The 20,120-nt window shown below is 51.5% G+C and overlaps 1 protein-coding gene across 1 annotated transcript; it reads right to left on the minus strand.

Moving 5' to 3' along the window:
- Positions 1 to 258: 258 nt before the first annotated feature.
- LOC144741889 (follistatin-A-like) lies at positions 259 to 18,536 on the minus strand. The gene is made up of 5 exons (XM_078624388.1): positions 17,386 to 18,536; positions 7,305 to 7,496; positions 5,689 to 5,967; positions 4,625 to 4,856; positions 259 to 3,747 (listed from the first exon to the last, which is right to left on the minus strand). Exons 1-5 carry the CDS (start codon positions 17,468 to 17,470, stop codon positions 3,744 to 3,746), a joined length of 792 nt encoding a protein of 263 aa, XP_078480514.1. The 5' UTR covers positions 17,471 to 18,536; the 3' UTR covers positions 259 to 3,743.
- Between the last annotated feature and the right edge of the window lie 1,584 nt (positions 18,537 to 20,120).

Below are 20,120 nucleotides of genomic sequence, written 5' to 3' on the forward strand. Positions count from 1 at the left end.
GGTCCTTAACATCCTTGGCTCACCACTTCTGGCTCACCACTTGGAGCCACCACTTGGAGCCACCACTTTCTAGGCCCTGCCTCTCACTTCCTGTCACGATGCTTGCATGTTCAGCAGCCTTCTCGAGCGGGTGTTTTTTTCATCGTTTGTTTGTTCGTACGCTCAACTAAGTCGCTCTTTCTCAATTTATTTGAACGCCGCATGTTTGTTGTCGGCACTTTACAAGCAGAGAGAGAGAGAGAGACACGCGCGCGCGTGTATGTGCCGATACTTTATTGGTTTACCAAATACTAATTTATATGCACGAGGATACAAGACGTGTATAACACACACCATAAATATTCATTTGAAAACAAAACAAACCAAAAAAAATGTGTAATAATAACAATAATAATAATGACAAGTCGGTATGCTGTGCAATTGTGTCTTGAACATTAAACAATTTGCGTCTGCAAAGTCGTAGGAGCCTCTCTCACCGGGGCTGACATCCACAGCCCTCGCTCGTTCCCGTCGCTTCTGATTGCCGAGCGTTTCATAAAGCATCGCAAAGTGGCTGCAATATTAATTGGTTTTTCTCTTTTTTTACGTTGCACGTGAAGAGAGCTTCGGCGGGTGGTGACTCGTTGTGTACACGCTCGGGGTGTGTATTCATCAAACGCTTGTTGTGTAATTGTGTGGTGTGTGTCTGATCGTGTGGGGAGCGGTAGTGTAGCGGTTAACCATTTGCGCTACGAACCCGGCTGTGAACCGAGTTCGATTCCTACTCTCGGCCAACACCAGTGACGATTGTTTGAACCGGTCCTGAGCCTCACCTAGGTCGACTCAGCCTCAAATGAGTACCTGGTGTGATGTGTAAATATCGCCACTGGGGAGACAAAGGCGGCTGGGCGTGGTGTTTGCCACCAACCTCCTCCTGTGCCGTGCCTTCATAGGTGCTACTCGCTAACAGCACTTGCCCCCCACGGCCTGTTAAGGCTCGATGGGGGATCTTTGCCTTTGTCTTATCGCTCGTGTACGATTGAGTGGAATTGCCAGACTCTCAACGAGCCAAAGGCGCCTAAACAAGAGGAGTCTGTTGGATATCAGATGGGACGGGCGGATGCTGTATTGGATAACGCGAAGTGTCTCTATCAGATTAAGAGGGGCCCTTTTACCCAACGGGATTACACGCGTGGGATTGTATTGGATGCAACATTCGGCTCGTGGTCAAGAGCCTCGATGGATTATTTTTTTTTGCATCGCAAGGAAGTGAGGAAGATAGGTGACAGCTTGGAGTGAGTCTGATGATGAAAGCTTCTCTATCAAGGATTTCGCAGTGAATGAAATGAGAGTTTTGTGCCCGTTTTCGACTGGGACATTGAACAGGATAAGGAGTTTGCATCAGACGATACACGTGCTCTATAATGCGTGTACATTGACCGCAGGAGACGAGGGTTCTGTATTGGATAGAATAACTCGACGACAGCCCTCTTGAGGATGGGATGTGAGTTCTTCAGCCGACTGAATGTATTATCGTGGATGCATAAAGGCGTTTGGACCAGCTGAAAAGAGGCGGGGGGGAGGAAGGGGGTTCGCTATTATTATATGGGGGGAAAGTTTCTGATCTCAGAATGTAACGAAGCCCTCGTTCACCAGAGGCATTTGCAAAGGGTTGTAAGTGATTACGAATTATTAGTAAAGATTCTCCATGGAATGTAGTCAGGGTTCCTTACCCGATGAGATGAGGCTTTTGTCTGTTATCATAGAAATTAGTTTTCTATAGGATGAACTCATGGTTCACTATCAGACGGGATGAGGATGGTTGTATATGGGTTGAGACAACAAGGAATGGGAGGTCAGGTTCTGTGCAGAGCAAATTTGTACATTGAGATGCAGTGTTCACCAATTCATCAATTCCCATCTGCCAAAGCTACCATAAGTCGCGGTTTTTGTTTTGTTTTGCCAGGACAGTCCCAGTTTCAGAAAGGCTGCCCTGGTGTGCCAAAGCATTTGTGAATTTTTGGGATTTTTGTCCCTGATTTTCATTTTCTGTCATTACGCTCCACACGTGCTATGAACATAGGAGGGGGGACCTACCTGAGTGTTGGTTGGCAGAGGATTAGGCGTTGGCCCATAAACAGTAGGCGGCGGGGGGGGGCGATGTCATTACAAGAGGTGTGGGCACTGTGCTCGTGACTCAGTGGGAACGGCTGCGTGGAAGTGGGAGGGGTTTAACGGAGCGAGATGGTCTGCCGGTCTCACCACGTGTCTCGGGCGAGTCTCCCATAAGTGTAAACTTTTACCATCCGCGCCATTCCAAGTCGACCGACACATTTGTTGTGTTTGGTGTGACTTCAACCAGCGACTTCGAGACTCGATGCTGCAGCTCCTTTTGGTCGCGGCCACGGACGGTCACGAGAGGCCGTCTCGTGCATCCGCCACAAGTCGGCTCTCCGTTGCGAAGCTGAGCTACGATGAGTAGACTTGTCAATGATTCACCGCGCCAACGATTTGATGAAATATCATGATTCGGGGGAAGGAGGGGGGGGGTCTGTATTGGATTCACGAATGTATAGATTGTTTCTGTTGGTTTTTTGTGTATTGTTTTCAGCATCCCATTTGTATTGTTTCTCGGGGTTAATATTCCTCCTCTCTATCTCTGTTTCGTTTGTACTGTTTAAATTGCTGCATTGGTCTACGTGTAGCGTGAGCGTACCTTTTTTCTTTGCATTCCATTTGCATAAACCGTAACGAATTGATTCTTGCGCGCACGATTCAATGGACCGTGAGCATAGGAATCGGTGCTAACCCAAAGAATCTCTGCATCGTGAACGAGTCTGATGACGAGGGTGGCCGGTGATTGGCTGGCAGGTCTCCATGATACGAAATGGCTCACAAGTCACCTGTAAGTATATCCACTATAAACAATGAGGTAGCATAACAAATATACATATACCGATTTAACAAAAAAAAAAAGACAATTGTACTCTCTTAAATAAATAAAGACGAACATTTCTGAAAAAGTCGAGGTTTCTTTTTTTTTCTTTCTGTCTGTCCAAAGTTCCAAACATAATAATTATAATAAAAAAACACAAGGTAAAAAAAAAAGGAGTCTCTATTATAAATAATGATTCTTTCACTAGAAACGAAACTTACTGGCCACGTCTGCAGTTATCAAAACATGTACATTAATTATTATAAAGAAATAAATACAGACTTTGAATTTTGGTGTAACACTGATTTTTTTCCCCTCCCATCTCTTCTCTTCCTCCACCTGTCCCTCTGCGTCTGTCTCGGCTCCCCCCCCCCACCATGTGCCTCGGGATTCCAAGCGGACTCTGCGAGCTACAGTGTAAGCGAGGAATATGGGGCACCGGCCGGAAGCTTTTTTGATGGAACGATCGGCGCACGCGCAAGGCTGGCGCGAAGGTGGTGGTCGTGGTCGTGGTGGTGGTGGTGGCCGTGGTGGTGGTCGTGGTGGCCGCTGCTGCTGCCCAGGCCACTTAAACGCACGGGGTCAGTCGGGGGGGCGAATCCACACTCGGATGATGGCTTTGGAGTTTGGAGGTTTCGTGGTAAAAACGACGCGAACAATGTTAGTCCTTTATATGTTACATAATAATAATAACGTGTCGCTTGCGTGCGGGGTGAGGTGGGGGGGGGGGGTTGGGGTTATGGGGGGGGGGAGGTTAAAATTGGTTTGGAGTGAAGCCGTCTTGGCCCAGGACTCGTTCCATCAGTGAGGCTCAGTTGCCAGCGCGTGTTTACCTGGTCAAAAAAAACGGGGGGGGGGAGGTCAAGAGGTTAAACACGGAGCCTTGTGAACGAGCTCGGTAAGATGAGGGCGTGCTGGGTTTGCGTTTATTGTGCGCTGAAAGCTTACACATTCAGTCTCTCCGTCATGTTATCAGCTTCCCAAGTATTCCAATCATCCAATGACTAAATTAGGCATTTTCTGTCCTTATAGCCTGCATCTTTTCCTCTCCTTCCCTTTTCTCTCCAATTCCTTGACCTCTCCTGACTCTCCCGTGTCCTCCCTTTCCTCTCCACCCCCCCTCAAAAATGTCTCTCGAAAAAATCTCTCGCCCTCCCTTCTAAATCTCCCTTCTCGTCAACCTTCACTGCCTTCCGCGTGCATCGCCCGTCTCGCTCCGCACACCTCCCACAGATGTTTTTGCACCCCCCTCCCCCCCATCGCAACCCTCCCCTCCTCTTCATCTTAACCCTCCTCCCTCCTTTCTCCCCCTCATTCCTCCCTCCATGCATTCCCCTCTATGCCCCCCACCCACCCACCACTCCACCTCCTTCCTCACAGAGGTCGCAAACGGGTTTTGATTCCTTACCCGTACCCGTACCCGGCCGCACCAGGGTCGCAAATGGGTACCCGTACCCGTACCCGGCCAGGTACGGGTTCCCGTTCCCTACCCGTACCCGTACCCTACCCGAAATGAGTGACAAACGGTTACTCACCAGTGACTCACGGCCTACCCTTACCCGTACCTGGCCGGGTACGGGTAGCCGGGTATCGGATAGGGTACGGGTATCGGGTACCCGGTTGCGACCTCTGCTTCCTCATCCTCCTCGAATTCCCCTCCCCTCCCTCTCCGTTCTCCCTCCCCCCCCCCGCTCAGCCCACCCCCCGGACCTGCTGTTGCAGGAGCCCGGGTGCGCGACGGCGATGGCGCGTCCACGCAGGCAGGCGGCGCGACGCAGGTGGCAGAGGCTGTCGTAGGTGCGGCCCTCGCGCGAGCACAGCGCAGCGTCGGGCCCGCTGGCCTCGCGGCACGGGCGGCTGCCGCACTCGACGCAGTGAGCAGCGCCGCTCTGGTCGAGGACGCACGACGCGGAGCCGGAGCACTGCACGTCGCGGCACGACTCTGTGGTGGGTGGGTGGGTGAGGTGCGGTGAGTTGGTGTGAATGGGTAAACGAAGTGAGGTGAGGGTGGGCGAGTGAGTAGGTGAGTGTGTTGAGCAGATAAATAAATAGGCGAAGGGGTCGGTGGATCAATGGATGATTGTGTGGGTGGATGTGGGAGGTGATGGATGGGTGGATGGATGGTGGGGTCAGAAGGGTGAGGGGTGGATGATGAAACATAATTAATGGCTGAACATTCATTAGTCCACCAATATACTGCAGGAATAAATGTCACCAAAGCTGGCAAAAACTCCTCACTCACGATTTCTATAAATAGTCATCTAATTGTTGCTCGTCGTGGTTATGATGGAGACATCGGTGGGTTTTCACCAAACGTCAGATGGAAAGCAAGGTTCAGCAACGAGACGTGGATTGGGCATTTCCCACAAGCGGGTTGTGTGCACATCGGGATCAAGGCAAGGTAGTAGCCCATCCACCCAAACACGTGACAGTGGTCCACTAAGTCGTGTCAGTGATCCACTGAGTCGGCTGGTGGGTGCCGGGCTCCCTCAGCCCGGGCCACACTCCACGCTGTCGCACGCCGGGTGGGTGGGTGGGTCAGTCGTTTGGTGGATCCGTCAATCAGTCGGTCAGTGGGTGGCTTAGGCAGTTGGTGGGTGGGTTAGTCAGTTGACGGATCAATCAGTCGGTGGGTGGATTAGTGAGTCGGTGAGTGGTTCCGTCAGCCGGTTACAAGGCGGGTGGGCTCAGTCAGCAGGTAGGTCGGCGAATCAGTGAGTCAACATCGGCGAGTCGGTGCGTGACAACGTGCCCCCACCCCCCAACCCCCGTACTTCTGCATTTGCCCTGGTACTGGACGTGCAGCGTGGTCTGTCCGAGGCGGCAGCGTGCTCGGAGGAGCGCGCACTCGTGCCGGTACGTCTGCCCGTCCGAGCCACACACGGGGCCCCTGGGGGCCGCCGGCGGCGGAGCGGCGGGGCTGGTGCTGGAGCCGCCGCCGGCGCTGCCCGTGGCACCGCGCGGGCACTGGGGCGCGCACACGCAGCGCGGCCGGCTCCGCCGGCTCAGCTTGCACTGCTTGCCCGGGCCGCACTCCACGCTGTCACACGTCTCTGCACGACGAGCGCAAAAGACGACGGCGACGGCAAGGACGGAGGTGAACGACGAGGACCAACGACGACGGCGGCCAGAGCGACGCGTGTTCGCACGAAGAGAACAACAGCGAGCATCGGCGATGCACGCGGGCAATGGACGGTGATGATGACGGTGATGATGAGAACACACGAAAACCTCAGCGATTCACGGCCATGAACAACAGTGATAAACAACAATGACAATAAACAACTGAAAAACATCAGTGACGAACCCAGCGCGAGCTACAGCATCAGCGGTGCCAACATTTCCACCGACATATCTCAGCGAATTGGCCACTATTTGTATCTCAAACGCAAGTTTACAGAGATTGCTTTTCGCGCACAGAAAACAGTTCATGCCCTTGTTTGATCACAGTTGCTGAACACAGTTCCAGAATCCCATGAGTCCATGGACAAAGAGCAGGATTTGGTAACACCTAAGGTCACACAACTTTAGAGGCACTGATGTAATTATACGGCTAATACAGAGTCAATAACTTCGATTAACCCCGCTCATTTCAAATGGTGATCACATAATTCACTATTGTTGTCCACACAGATTGGAACTATGGCATTTATGGCCACCTCAACTGTTACCCATTCATTCAATATCTCATGGGACTAATCAAGGGAAATCGTGCAACAACACAGAGCACAAACATCATGGCAGCGAAATAGATTTCGATTCAGACAGAGCCACGCTTTTCTTGATTTGAGCAATTCCTGGAGTTCCAAAGCCAGAAGGGACGAATGCTAGTACGCCAACACGTTTGTTATCTATGTATGCTTCGAGTCGGCAAGCGTACAGGAACTTGGGAATAGAGATGATGGGACGGAGGAGCTCCAAAGCCAGGCAGTGCGAGGAAACAGGGAGGTTGTCGGCGCATACGTCATGCGCATACGTACGCCTAGGTCGCGTACAAAGACAAATATCCCCCGTGTAGCCTTAACAGACTGTAGGGGCATGTGCTGTTAGCGAGCACCTATGAAGACCGGCACGGCACACGAGGGGGTGGGTGGCCAACACCACGCCCGGCCGCCTTTGTCTCCCCAGTGGCGATGTGTACACACCGCACCAGGTACTCATTTGAGGCTGAGTCGACCTAGGGAAGGCCCAGGACCGGTTCAGATAATCGTCTCTGGTGTTGGCCGTGAGTGGCAATCGAACTCGGGTCGCCGGGTTCGTAGCGCGGCGCGCTCACCGCTACACCACCGCTCCCCACACACACACACGCACACACACACGCGCACGCACGCGCGCACACACGCGCACGCACACACACACGCACGCACACATGCGCAAAAGCGTCACGTACCCTTGCAGGGCTGGCAGTCGGGCGCGCCCTTGCTGAACACGAGCCATCTGAAGAGCAGGCCCGACGACACGTCCTGTCGGGTCCATGCGGTGCCCGCGCGACCCCCCCTGCAGCATTCCTCGCGCGACACGGCGCTCATCAGCAGTCCCTGGCAACGCCCGTTGGCTCCCTGCTGCAGCCAGCAGTTCCCCGCTGCGGCCACGTGGAGGGGGCAGGGTGTGGTGGGGGGCGGGCAGTGGAGTGGGTGAGTCGGTGTCACGCTTGAAAGCGCTCGTGGCATTAGCTCTGCCCGTCCGCCCGTCTGTAACGTGGTGACGGGGCACTCGTGACTCGAGTAAAGGTGATCCAATGTGAACGAAAGTTGAATACAGAGTTGTGTTGCCAAGGCCGTAATTATAATATATATTGGGGGAGACACACCCCCCCCCCATATTCAAATATGCTCAAAATGCCCCCCCCCCCCAATATATTACTATGAAATAGATTTCTGTTTATATGATTGTGGTTATGGTTGTACTTTATTAATCCCGAATCTCTGCCATTACATACAATGAAACAAGAAAAGGTAAAAAATAAAAAACAGAGAAATGTAATACAATACACTATTATACATTATTGTAAAAAATAAATAAAAAGTCCATCTTATGTGTTAGTGAATTTTTTTTTATTTTAGGCAGGAAATGAGTTAAAAAATTTAGATTTTTTTCTGGGGGGGGGCCCCAAACCCACTGGAAGATTTGGTCCCCCCCAATGTTGACTCCATGGCTACGGCCTTGTGTGTTGCTATCAGGGACGTATTCCATTGAAAATCAACAACATTGATCCAAGGGCGAGTGCTCAGAGCGTGCACACACATCACAGAGAAAAACGCCCTGGACGCAAATACGCAAGTGCACATCGCCCGGATAGTTGTCAGTTGACGTCCATGCTACTAATTCCTACTCGCGAAGGAAAACACACGTGATGAAGTGTTACATAATCAATGAGTGCACATGATCTTTCCTAACTTTTTTAATTTGCGGTCGTTGCATTCATTGCTGATTGTTCACTATGCATGCGAGGACTTGTGAGTGCTTTTCAAATGACACCACAATAATAATTTACTGCCTTCGTCATTCCACTGCTGAATGACGGTCTCCCCATTCCATATTGGACATGGGGATTGATGGGACAATGCTACTTCTCCGCACTGGGTTAGTGCCAAAGGAGGTCCAGGACCACTGATGCCAACCGTCTGCAGGATTCGAACTCGGCTGGCTGGGTTCATAGTGCACTGCGCCACTATTCCGCCCAGCCAATATGTATTCTTGTTAAATTTTAAGTTATATTTTTGAAAAATTCACACCACTCGACTGTTAATTGTTGAGCGGTTTTTTTGCTTTGCTATGCTGTCTTGTGATGTCGGTGGAGTCAAATCTGGTCTCATCTTCCCACTCAAACGAGCATGGGAGTGGGGCGAGGGAGGGCGAGAACCACCACTGCTGTTGGCCCTTCGCCAGCTGCGGAGATTCCACATCAAAGAGGGCCATTTGATCCTTGGGAATTCCACTGTTGACTTCCCACAAAGCGGTACTTTGCTTTATCCACCGTGGACAGATGATGGGGTGAGTTGACCTCTGACCGGGATCTGAACTCGTAGCCCTTTTGTGTGTAAGAGAGGGCAACACTGAGCTGGCGATTGTTGGTTACGTTTAGATATCAATAATATCAGGGGCGCCACTTTAGCGAGAAATTAACTTACCCGCCTGGGATACAAGAGGTTGTGGGTTCGATCCGGACCCTGACGCCTGCTGTATATTTGGAGTTTGCGGTGTGTCGCTCTCTCCCCCGTGGTCACGTGGATTTTCATCCGGGTCCTCCGGGTTTTCCCTCCAGATTTAGAACCACATGCGTTTAGCTGATTTGGCTGCTATAAATTTCCACGTGATAAGTCACTTGGTTGAGCTATCATTTGTGGCCAGGTCGCTTCTAAAAAAGAGCCGTATAGCTCAGTGGACCTTATCTGGTAAAATATATTTGTAATTTTGTCATATGTTCTCGTCTGTTCGGTCTCAATTGCACAGTCGTGTCCACTCTATTCAGAATCTTTATTCCAGAATCAGAATCTTTGTTATCGTGAAGGAATCCGATGAGCTATGAAGCTCTTTTCACAGATGTCCGAAAGGGGCGGGTCAGCGAGTTACAACAACAAACAAGACAAAAACAACGATAGGAGTGCAAAATAGAGAAAAGGTAAGCACGTCACTAAAAACGAAGTGCAAAAGTATACCTGGCATAAGTACAAAAATTCTTGCCGATTTTTCAACAACTAAGCCAACGCACAGTCCCTCTATAAAATTGCACGTTAAAATGGAACTATCGATACAGGCGCATATATGTAATTTGCATACATATGTTATCGGCACATTGATTATTTTCGTATAGTATATGCTGCGTCTAATGGATTAACTTGATCCCTGCAGCCACCAGTGGCCGTTGCATTCACCACAATGTGAAACATGTAGCCAAATCTTGAAGTCATGAATACAATCGAAACCCTGAATCAAATCGCTACCGTTCATGGAATCGCTGGAGTTCGGGGTGCAGATAATCGTTACATCCAGAGAGTGTGTTTGACGTGGCCTGCCAGGTGGAGTGCGGAGGGAGGGAGGGAGGTCGTGGAGAGAAGGAGGGAGATGGTTGAGAGGGGGATACTGGGGAGAAAGGGACGGGGGTGATTGATGGAGGGAGATTATGAAGAGAGCTGGTAAAGATGCTTCCTTTCCCAAATGTTTACCATCACATGGCTCCACCGAAAAGGTCACTCTCTCCATTGAACTGGAGCAAAGGAGCAAACTTGAATTCAGCTTTGGCTGTACACCCCCACGTCGTGAGATAATTGCTTTCAAAAGCCTTGATCGTAGCTGCAAATTCTACACGAAAAGTTTAAAATCATCAAATCCGCAAGTGCCCATTTGAATATAATGGTAATGTCCGTCAGTCACTCGGGAAAGCCTCACTAAGTCTCAAGACTCTTGTTTTCTTTTCAGAGGGCCTTGCATTTGGGATATTTAGCCAATTCCTCCAGTGAAATTGGAGTATGCCGAGAAAACACCACCAACGCGTACAAGAGGGTAACACTCACATCTCCCTACAGATAAGAGTCAACAATGCATTGCTGTACTGCAACTTCGCAGGCCCAACATATAACACCTGTATCCTGTACTAAACGGGCTCCTCCTCGATTGTAATATTCAGCCCTTTGTTCAACCCACTGCTGGATGAGGCCACTGAGCAGTCCAGGTTGCTGGGAGCGGGTGGGACAGAGGGCCAGTTCAGACACCGCTCGTTACCGATGTTGGCTGTGGCCAGGACGCAGTGCGCTAATAAGTGCGCCACAACTCCACCCCTGACCCCTACACATCCTTCATTTTAATTAATCAATATCTCGACCCGAATCTGTCTAGCGCAATACGCATAGTGTTATGTAATTAGCGTCCATTGCTCCGTTGGTTTCCATATGGATGTTTGCTTATTTAATTGAGAGATTTTTTTTATTCGATAAAGGAATACAAAATTAACTTTTGATCGACACAATTAGATCTCCGCTGGTTTAGTGTTGCATGGCTCATCGGCGAGCCTTGGTGACGCCGTTCTAGTGATGTCGTGTGTCGTGTATACATTGAAGAGTGGGTGGTGCAATGCTTGACGCACTGCACTGCGAACACCGCGGCCCGAGTTCGACTCGCGGCCACGAATAGATAACATCAGTGGCGAAGTGCTCTATCTGAACTGGTCCTGGGCCTCCTCTAGGTCGATTCGGCCTCAAATGAGTACCCGGCGCGGTGTGTAAGCATCTGCATTTGGGGGGCCAAGACGAGTGCCAACAGTCGATAGGGATGGGCCAGGCATCTCTCTCTACATACTGCGCTGAGTTGATTGCGGGGATATCAGCGTCTTGAGAGGCGGGAGAGTTTCCGAGGATGAACAGGGTGAGCAGGTGGGAGTGATGGCTATTTTTGGACGTCTGTGACAAAGAGCTTCATAGCTCATCGGATTTCTCCAGGATAAATAAAGATTCTGGTTCTGGATACTGAAACTGAATTCCCAATCCGAAGATAGGTAGAAGGGAGTGGAGGCAAAATCATGACATTCCTAAAATTCCTCCCAAAACAATATCATTTCACGGCTAAGGTCAATATCGCGGCCTCTAATCGCCGGAGCGGGTGACGTGAATCCAGTGCTCATCATCATCATCATGACGCTCGCGAGTAGATGATGCACGTATCGCGATGCTTGAGGATACATTCTAATCGATGTATAAGCTACGTGTCTACCGATTAGACTCCCACAGAAGCACGTGCCGTGTGCGTACAAAGTCTGCACGTTTTACGCACGGGTTTTTGTTCTGCATGTGTGTCCATTCTCGGTGTATTTGTTGTTTGTGTGTATGTGTGTGTGCGATCGTTGTGTATACGTGTGTGTGTGTGTGTGTGTTTTACAGTTGTGGGGAGCGGTAGTGTAGTGTGGTTAGCGCACTGGCTTACGAACTCGGCCAACCAAAGTTCGATTCCCCTTCACAGCCAACATCGGAGACGAGTAACCGAATCGCTCCTGGGCCTCCCTTAGATCGACTCAGACTCAAGCGAGTACCTGGTGCGGTGTGTCAAACATCAGCACTGGGGAGAGATTGGCGCGACCTGAACGCGGCAATGGTCACACTAAACCCCTGGTGTGCCGTGCTGGTCTCCTTCACAGCTGCTCACAAGCAACACTTTCCCCCAGCAGTCTGTTAAAGGCTATACGGTGGACCTTTGTACTTTATTTCGTATGCGCGCGTGTGTGTATGTTTGTGTGTGTGTGATTTTTATTTGATTTTACTTTTATTATTTTTTTTACCTACGTGACTTTGCCGAAAAAACCTAAGAAGAAGAATGTGTGTGTGTGTTTCAGAGTCCCCGAAGTGGAGGGGGCGGGGGTGGTGGAGGGTTGTTGGGTTGCGGTATTTATAGACGCGTGTTGAGCGGCTCGCACTCGCCGCTTCAGACTCGAGTGGCGTTCACAGCGACCGCCGCCGCGATGTTTACGCGCGCGCGGATCTGCGACGCTCTCCGCTGCGTTCGCTGCGCGCGTTCATCTCATTCACCCTGCCTAGCCTCTCGTCCCCCCCCCCCGTACGTGTGCGTGTGTGCACGTGCGCGCGTGTGTGTGTGTGCTGTACGAACACTCCCTGCGTTTCCATCTCGTTCACCCTACTTAGCCTATCGTGTTGCACGCGCGCGCGTGCGCTGTGTGTGTGTATGTGGGTTTGTGTGATTATGGGCTTTGGTTAGGTGAGTGTGAGGTGTGTAAAACATCGTCGCTAGGGAGACAAAAGCGAACCGGCGTTGGGCTGGCTACCCAACCCCTCGTGCGCCGTGCCGGCCTTCATTGGTGCTCGCTACAATCACATGCCCCAACAAGTCTTCTAAGGCTGTACGGGGAGTCTCTGTCTTTGCTTATGTGTGCGTATGGAACTTGTGTGCGTGGGTGTTTGTGTGCGCGCGCGCGCTTAGAGATGTGTGTATGTATTTCTGTGGGATTGTGCGTATGGTTGTGTGTATCAGGGTGTGCGTGTGCATGGCGGGGGGGGGTCCGTACGTGTGGAGGAGCGTGCTTCTGTGCGTGCGCGCTTCTGACAATTGCCCTGGATTTCCATCTCCATTGACGCTGCTTCTCGTGTGTGTGTGTCGGTGCGTTTGTGAGTTTGGATTTGTGTCTGTGTGTGCGCGTGCCCCAACAGTCTATGTAGGCAACACTGGGGATCTTTGTCCTTTCTGTGTGCGTGTGTATGTGTGTATGTGCGTACGTACGGTTCCGGGTACTGCACATGCGTTTAAATGCGTGTGGGTATGTCTTTGCGTGTGCTTGTCTGTAAATATGGGTTTGTGTGCACGTGTTTGTACGTATGGGTGTGTGTGTGTGGGCGTTTATTTGAGTGTTCGTATCGGCGCATGGATAAGTGCATGCACGTGTGTGTGATAGAGTGCACACGTGCGCGCGCGCGTGTGTGTGTGTGTGTGTTGCGCACCGCGCAACGATCCCGGCGGACAAAGTTTCGATTTTTCGGCGAAAACACAACACCAGTGGGAAGGGATTTCTAAATCCCTTGTTGACTCGGCTTCAAAACGGTTCGGTCAAAAAAACGTAATTTGTAAGACAAAGGCGGTCGGGCGTTGTGTCCACACCGCCCTCTCGTGCGCTAAACCGGCCTTAATAGGTGCTCGTTAACAGCACTTGCCCATATAGAGTCTTCACCGGTGGCCTGCGAGCGCGTGCATCGCAAGCGTAGTGCGCGATTCGATTCCCCGGGGTTCATTCACGATCGCGAACCACTGTGTCACTCGGCCTTAAAACGAGTTGGTACCTGCCGCGGGAGGGAAGGCTGAACAGACGACGACATCAGAGATTTGGTGCCAGACAGATGTCGAACTGCTTGAGGCGTATTGGCACACGACAGAGGAAAGTGGAAACAAACGTGCTATCTTGCCCATGGATCGTGATGATGATGGTGATGATGATGACCTGTTGCGGTGTGTGTGTGTGAACACAAGCGAAGCGGCGACCTCGGTGTGACGGTTGCACATTCACGGGAAGTCGGTGCTTAATAGGTGCTCGCTGACAACACGTGTCCCCCAGACAGTTCGTCAGACTAAACGAGCGCGATTTTTTTAATGGCACGGTGCAACACGCGAGGTGCCCTCTAAGCGCGCGGTGCGAGTCCGTACTTTCTAAGTAAGAGAGAAAAAAACCCTGTCTATTCGAAGACTGGCGGGTCGGTCCACCTATGTGATCAAATCATTCTTTTTTTCCCCCATTGCGGTGAATGTAGCGGCCTCTAGTGGCCGGAGAGGGTCACGTGAAGCATTGGGTTCAAATGTATCTCAATATGACAACACCGATGGCTTTTTTTTTACGCACGCGTTTATTTGCGTCTGTCGTCGATTAATCGACACATCGTTTCATCCCTAACGGCTGATAAATTAGACCTATGTTCTCATCACAATCATAGAGACACTCACACACAAAGATACCCCGTATAGCCGACATAAACGCTTAGGACAAGTGCTGTCAGCGAGCGCCTATTAAGGCCTGCACGGCACACGAGTGTCTGGCGTGGCGAAACACCACGCCCGACCACCTCTGCCTCCACACTGCTGTGATGTTTGCGCACCACGTGGGTTACTTATAGAAGGTTACTTTGACCTCGGGAAACCCCAACACAGCTTCTGGATATTACTTGCCACTGGATGTTTGCCGTGGCCCGTAATTGGATGCAAGTGGCTAACCAACGACGCTCGCGCAATGTAAATACAAAAATGCACACTCATAACCGCAAATGCTATTTTTCTATAAAGTACGCAGACAATCGCGATGCATGCGTGTAAGAATGTTCTAGAAGGTCTATAAATCTGACCAATTGCAAGCAAATCATTAAGAGAACCCATGTCTTAACTGGAGACTCAAGGTCTTCGGAAAATCGGATCCTCAAAACTGAAGTTATGGCGTAAATGGGGATGCCTTCATTCAGCAGTGAATAGACCCTGGCTCGTGATAACGACGACGTTGAATCGAGATCTAAAACTAATTTCTTTAGAACAGCTTTTTTGTGTTTATTTATTTTTTCCTCCTATCCCCGCGCCTCCGATTAGCACGCCTGGCTACGTACGGCGCGAAAGAAGTTCACGACGATCGTGACCACGGTTTATTTGTGCACAATTTTGAGGTGGAACGATGGGATGAGCTCACGCGGAGAAGGAAGCCTCGCGGTGGAGTCTGCTGCCATCGCAGGTTCGTGAGGGATGGCGACTACGCGTGGCGTGGGGGATGGAAAGGTGGAAGGGTAGGGTGGGTGTGGGGGGACTTCATTAAGCATTGGATAGACCACATCTGTGTGTGTGTGTCTCTCTCTCTCGACGACGACAATACTGATGGCTGTAATAGTGCGTGAGTGGCAGTGTGCGTGGCCGGTTGCTGTTGTTGTTGGGGTTTTTTGTTTTTGTGTTCCTCCCCTCGTCTGGAATCCGCGACCCCAACAGGCGCGGTGCATTGGCCCCACGCGTCTGTCCGCGCGCTGCTTGGGTTTCGTGATTAACGCGGGGCACGGGTCATTACACGGAACGAGCCGTGCCGAGCCGAGCCGTGCCGTGCCGACGGGGAGGAGGAGTAGGGAGGAGAGGGCTGCGTGGTGATGGGGTAGGGCTATAGGGGTTAAGGGGTTAGAGGGATATGGTAAGATATATAGGCTTAGAGGTATAGGGTTATGTTTATAGAGTTAGAATTATAGGGTTCATAGAAATAGAGTTATAGGGTGAGAGTTGTAAGGTTATATTTATATAGTGAGAGTTATATGTTTAATAGGATTAGTGATATGGTTATTTGTATAGGGTAAGATTTATATGGTTTATAGGATCACCGTTATGGGGTTATATGGTTAGAGACATGGCCATGGCCCTGAGTTTAGAGGAATAGAGTCCTATTTGTCGAGTTATAATTTAAGAATGAATAGGAATAGCGAACAAGGTTATGTGATTTAGTGCTATAGGGTTAGTGCGAGTTATAGGGCTTGCGTTATATGGTCAGAAGGTTAGAGGAATATGACTAGAGTTCTATGACTATGATAAGTGATGGGGTTACATTACATTGCAGGATCGTGAGAGATGGCAACAGCTTGGAAAGACATTCATCCAGCAGTGGGTCGATGATGGTTGAGGATGAGTTATCGGGCTGAAGTTATAGGGTTATGTATTCGCAGTTCTATATATATGGGATTAAAGTTATAGGGTTACACGGCTAGGGTGAGAGGTATAGGGTTAGAGTCACGGGGCTGGGATTACAGGGCTAATGTTATAGGATTAGGTTTAAAGCGCTTGAGTTAAATAACTTGGGTCCTATGGTGAGGGTTAAAGGAGCAGCGGTACAGACCTACAGTAACACGGTTAAAGACGTTCTGCTCGAGGTACATTGAGTAATAGGGACAGGCTTTTATCGCTATGATCTTAGTATTTGTATTATGACACATCGGGTATTGGATTCAGATTTTTGGAATAGATTTCACGAGCTAGAGTTATAGAGGGTTCATGTTATCAGGACGGGATAGCAGTGTAACATTGTTACAACTCACTCTTCCCCACACTTAGCCAACACTGTGAGTTGAAGATAGTTTTTTTTAATGAGTACACTTACCCCTTAATTAGTGGAGGATATTTTCAGATTTTTGTTTGCGAATTGACTCTCTCGTTCGATGGCTTCGCCATCTCCGGTGGCAAGCGCAGGAACGATTGCGAAATATTTCGATAGTTTGGTCACATTAAATAATAAAACAACGTCATCAGAATCACGACACCTTCAAAATGTGAGTTTTGAAACTTCTCTTATCATCATCATCATACAATATCTTTCCACTCCTGGATGAATGCTTCTCCACCTTGTATCGTATCGGTCATGAGGGGTTGTTTGACCATACCTCCACCAGGCAGTGACCCCAGGACCAGTTCAGATACCAACAGCCAGCCACTGGTATTAGCCGTGGCCGGGAATCGAACTCGGCTCGCCCAGTTCGTCACGCAGTAACGCTAACCACTGCGCGACACCAACACGCGCATATTCTGTACTGTGTAGGCATGATCATTTGCAAGTAGAATGACTATCTCACTGCTACGGGCAGTGATTGTGAAAGGTTAAACACCTTGCGAGTACAAACGATAGGTGCTCACACCATTGGATTCAACAATTATGGTACAGTATCATTACCTGCAATATCAATTACAATAGAATTAGGAATGACCAGTTTCCTTCCTCTTTCGTGGTCATTGCTCCATGGATTTGTCGACCCGGCCAACCCCAACCCACTCCTCTCTGAGATCGACTTATACTCGGATCACCGTGACCTCCCAACCCAGGCCACCGTGGCCTCATCCGACGCGGGCCACCAGGATCTCACTGACCCAGATCACCCATGCTTCAGGGTTACCCCCGATTCAACAATGACCGAGGTCACCCTGACTCCCATTGCCCAGGCCACCGTGACCTCTCCTGGTCTAAACGAGCCCTCACTTCTTACCTCGAACGGGCGTCTCCAGCATCAGCTGACACAGCGTGGCGAGAAACAGCAGCGTCTTCAGCGGTACTCCACAGTGGCGCGACATTCTGCTGCTGCTGCTGCTACTGCAGCAGCCCTTTGCTGCTGCTGCTGCTGTTACTTATGCTGCTTGGGTGGTCGCGCTGCTGTTGCTGGTGGTCGAATTGACGATGATCGTGGTGATGGTGCTGCTGGTGCTAGGAGTGGTGGTGGTGCACCGTTGTGATGTTTTGGAGGAGGGGGGGGGGGGTTCAGTGTTACTATTGTTACAATAATTTATTGGTGCGATGTAATCTCTTCTCGCGCCCCGCGTGTGGAAGCTGAGCTCTGCCTCCCTGCCCACCTGTCACAAGTTATGCCCAAGCGTGCGTGGACAACACCTCATACACAGTCTATATATGTCTATGGACTGCTTTCTTTTTACGTGTGTTCGTTAAACTATCTCATATATCTCGGAGAAGTTGATTACTTTTGTGTGTTTTTTTAAGTTCTATCGACTATCGCCCTTTCCTCTCTCTGTGGCCGCAATCGGCGCGTGTTTCTGCGCCACAATCTACCACGCCTCAAAGTTCTTGCCCAGTAGCAGCCTCTGGCTCTGTCTCTCTCTCTCGACAGCTCACTCTCGGTCGCTCGTCTGCCGCCTCTCAGAGTAGCTGCCCAGTCTGCCAGCTGACTCGCTGTCCTGCCAGCTGGCTCAATAGCTGCCCAGTGTGTTTGGATGTTTTGCTGATTTGCGTGCGCTTCTTCTGCCCGTGTCTATCTGTGTAGGTGTGTGTTTCTTCCCCCTGCTTGTTGCCTGTCTCTACTGCTGGTTGCCTATACCCCCGTTTGCTTCGTCGGTTTTGCCTGCCTGTGTGTCTTTCTGTCTATCCGTGCGTCCGTCTGTCCGTCTGCGTGCCCTCTCCGTCGATGTCTGCGCGTTTCTGCCTGCCCCTTGGTCGACTGCCCGCTCGCCTCTCTGCGTCTCCACCGCTGGGTTCGCTCGACGTCTCTCTGGCTGCCCGCGCGTGTCTCTCCAACTCCCCGCGTGTCTCTCTCTGTCTCTCTCTCTCTGTCTCTTGTCTGCGTGTTGCCCGTGCGTCCCGCGGCCCCGGGATGTGTCTCACTGGGCGCCTCTCTCGCGCTCCGCTGCTTTTATAGGCGCGGCCTCGCCGTGACGCAGTGGACCCCGGTCCGGGCACAGGAGGCTCCGTGCCGGCACCCTGCACGGCACTCCCCCCCCCCCCATGAGAGAAGAGGGGGGGGCTGTGCGGGCGGGGGGGCTGCGCGGGGGGGGGGCGGTTTGGGTGGCTACGTGCTTGTGGCATGGAAGTGGGGGCGGGGGGGAGTGGTGGGGGGGTGAGGCGGCTGATGGCAGGGGCGGGGTGGAGGGGGGTGTGGGGGGGGGATAGAGGTGGGGGCAGCTGGTTGGGTCGTGGGATGGAAGCCTCGGATGGTGGTGGTGCATGGATGAGGAGGTGGAGGGGGGGGGGTGAGATCCTACTAAGTGGGCGGTCGAGCAACGCGCTCTCTCTCTCTCTCTTCTCATCTTCCCCCCCCCTCTCCGTCCCCCTCTCGTTCCCACCCCGATTCTTTCATTCTGTCGCTTTGTCGGGTTTCGCTTGATATCCGCGCACTGTCGATTCCGTCAAGTTGAGTCACTCGTCACTTTGGCGACAGAAGTTTACACGCAGCGCGCACCGTCCCGTAACCTTGTCGTGTGCGCCACCTTTCCCCCTGCCACACACGCGCACACGCCCGCGCGCGCGCCCCCATGCCTCTCCACCCCCCCCCCTCTCTCTCCCACCACCTCCCCAACCACCCCCCTAGCCGCGCCTCGTGGTTTGGAGGAGCCGCCCGTAGCTTCAGAAGGAAACAGCAGCAGTGGCACTCCGCGCGAATCGTATCCTCACGTCAGCGGCCACTCACTACAATACAAATGCGACCGCCCGCTTTGCGACGTAGCGTCTGCATACCTGGGCACGTGTAGCCTTAGGCGGCGCGTGCATGCCACGTCCGTGCGTACGCGATTCATGATATCACACCCGTAGCCGCCGATGTAAGCCCCTGGATTGAACTCGCGTGGTCGGGATCGTCCTGCGGTGTCCGAATCACCGAGCAGGCCACTCTCGGGCATTGTTGAGAGCCGATTGCCCATTCATCACTTCCCTTGCAGAGCAGACCACGAGCGGAATATTTATTGATGTATTTATTATTCCTGAGCAATGCCAGTTAGATCAAATGTGCAATCCATGTCCATTCAGGCGATAACACAATGCCTGTTCCTTCCTCAGATGTATGTCACCCAATGAGGTGAGCCGTGGGAGACGTACTCCCCACTGAATGATAGGAACCAGCAGAATACCACCCCCCGTTCCCCGCCCCCACCCCCGTCCCCCATTCAGTGGCAGCTCCTCGGGGTGGCTGGATAGGCGCTCAAGTTCAAGTTAAGGGAGCTCATTGCGGCCAGTGCCATTCACACCACCGCGCCTCGCCAACGCTGCCTTCCTTCTGCTGCCAGATACCACAGTGATCGCCCAGTCGACAGCGTGATCTCCGAATAAGCACATAGAGTCTCATCCCACGTGGAACTTGTGGGATATGGGTTCTCCCTTTTCTATATTAACAGGGTCCCCCCACCCCCCACGCCCCCGCCTTCTCTTTATGTCCCCCCTGTTTTTCTCGTCAGTAACCGCTGGAAGTTGCCAGCTGCCAAATGAAATGTGTCTCTGTGTGTG

Source organism: Lampetra planeri, chromosome 3 (genome assembly GCF_965212315.1).
Source record: "Lampetra planeri chromosome 3, kcLamPlan1.2.h2, whole genome shotgun sequence".
In the NCBI taxonomy this organism is placed as follows: Eukaryota; Metazoa; Chordata; class Hyperoartia; order Petromyzontiformes; family Petromyzontidae; genus Lampetra; species Lampetra planeri.

Coding starts and splice junctions, on each gene's coding strand:
- LOC144741889 (XM_078624388.1), bottom strand. CDS start 17,470: ATGTCGCGCCACTGTGGAGTACCGCTGAAGACGCTGCTGTTTCTCGCC. Junction 5,968..7,304: donor CGACTGCCAGCCCTGCAAGG/GTACGTGACGCT, acceptor CTCGTCGTGCAG/AGACGTGTGACAGCGTGGAG. Junction 4,857..5,688: donor GTACCAGGGCAAATGCAGAA/GTACGGGGGTTG, acceptor CACCCACCACAG/AGTCGTGCCGCGACGTGCAG.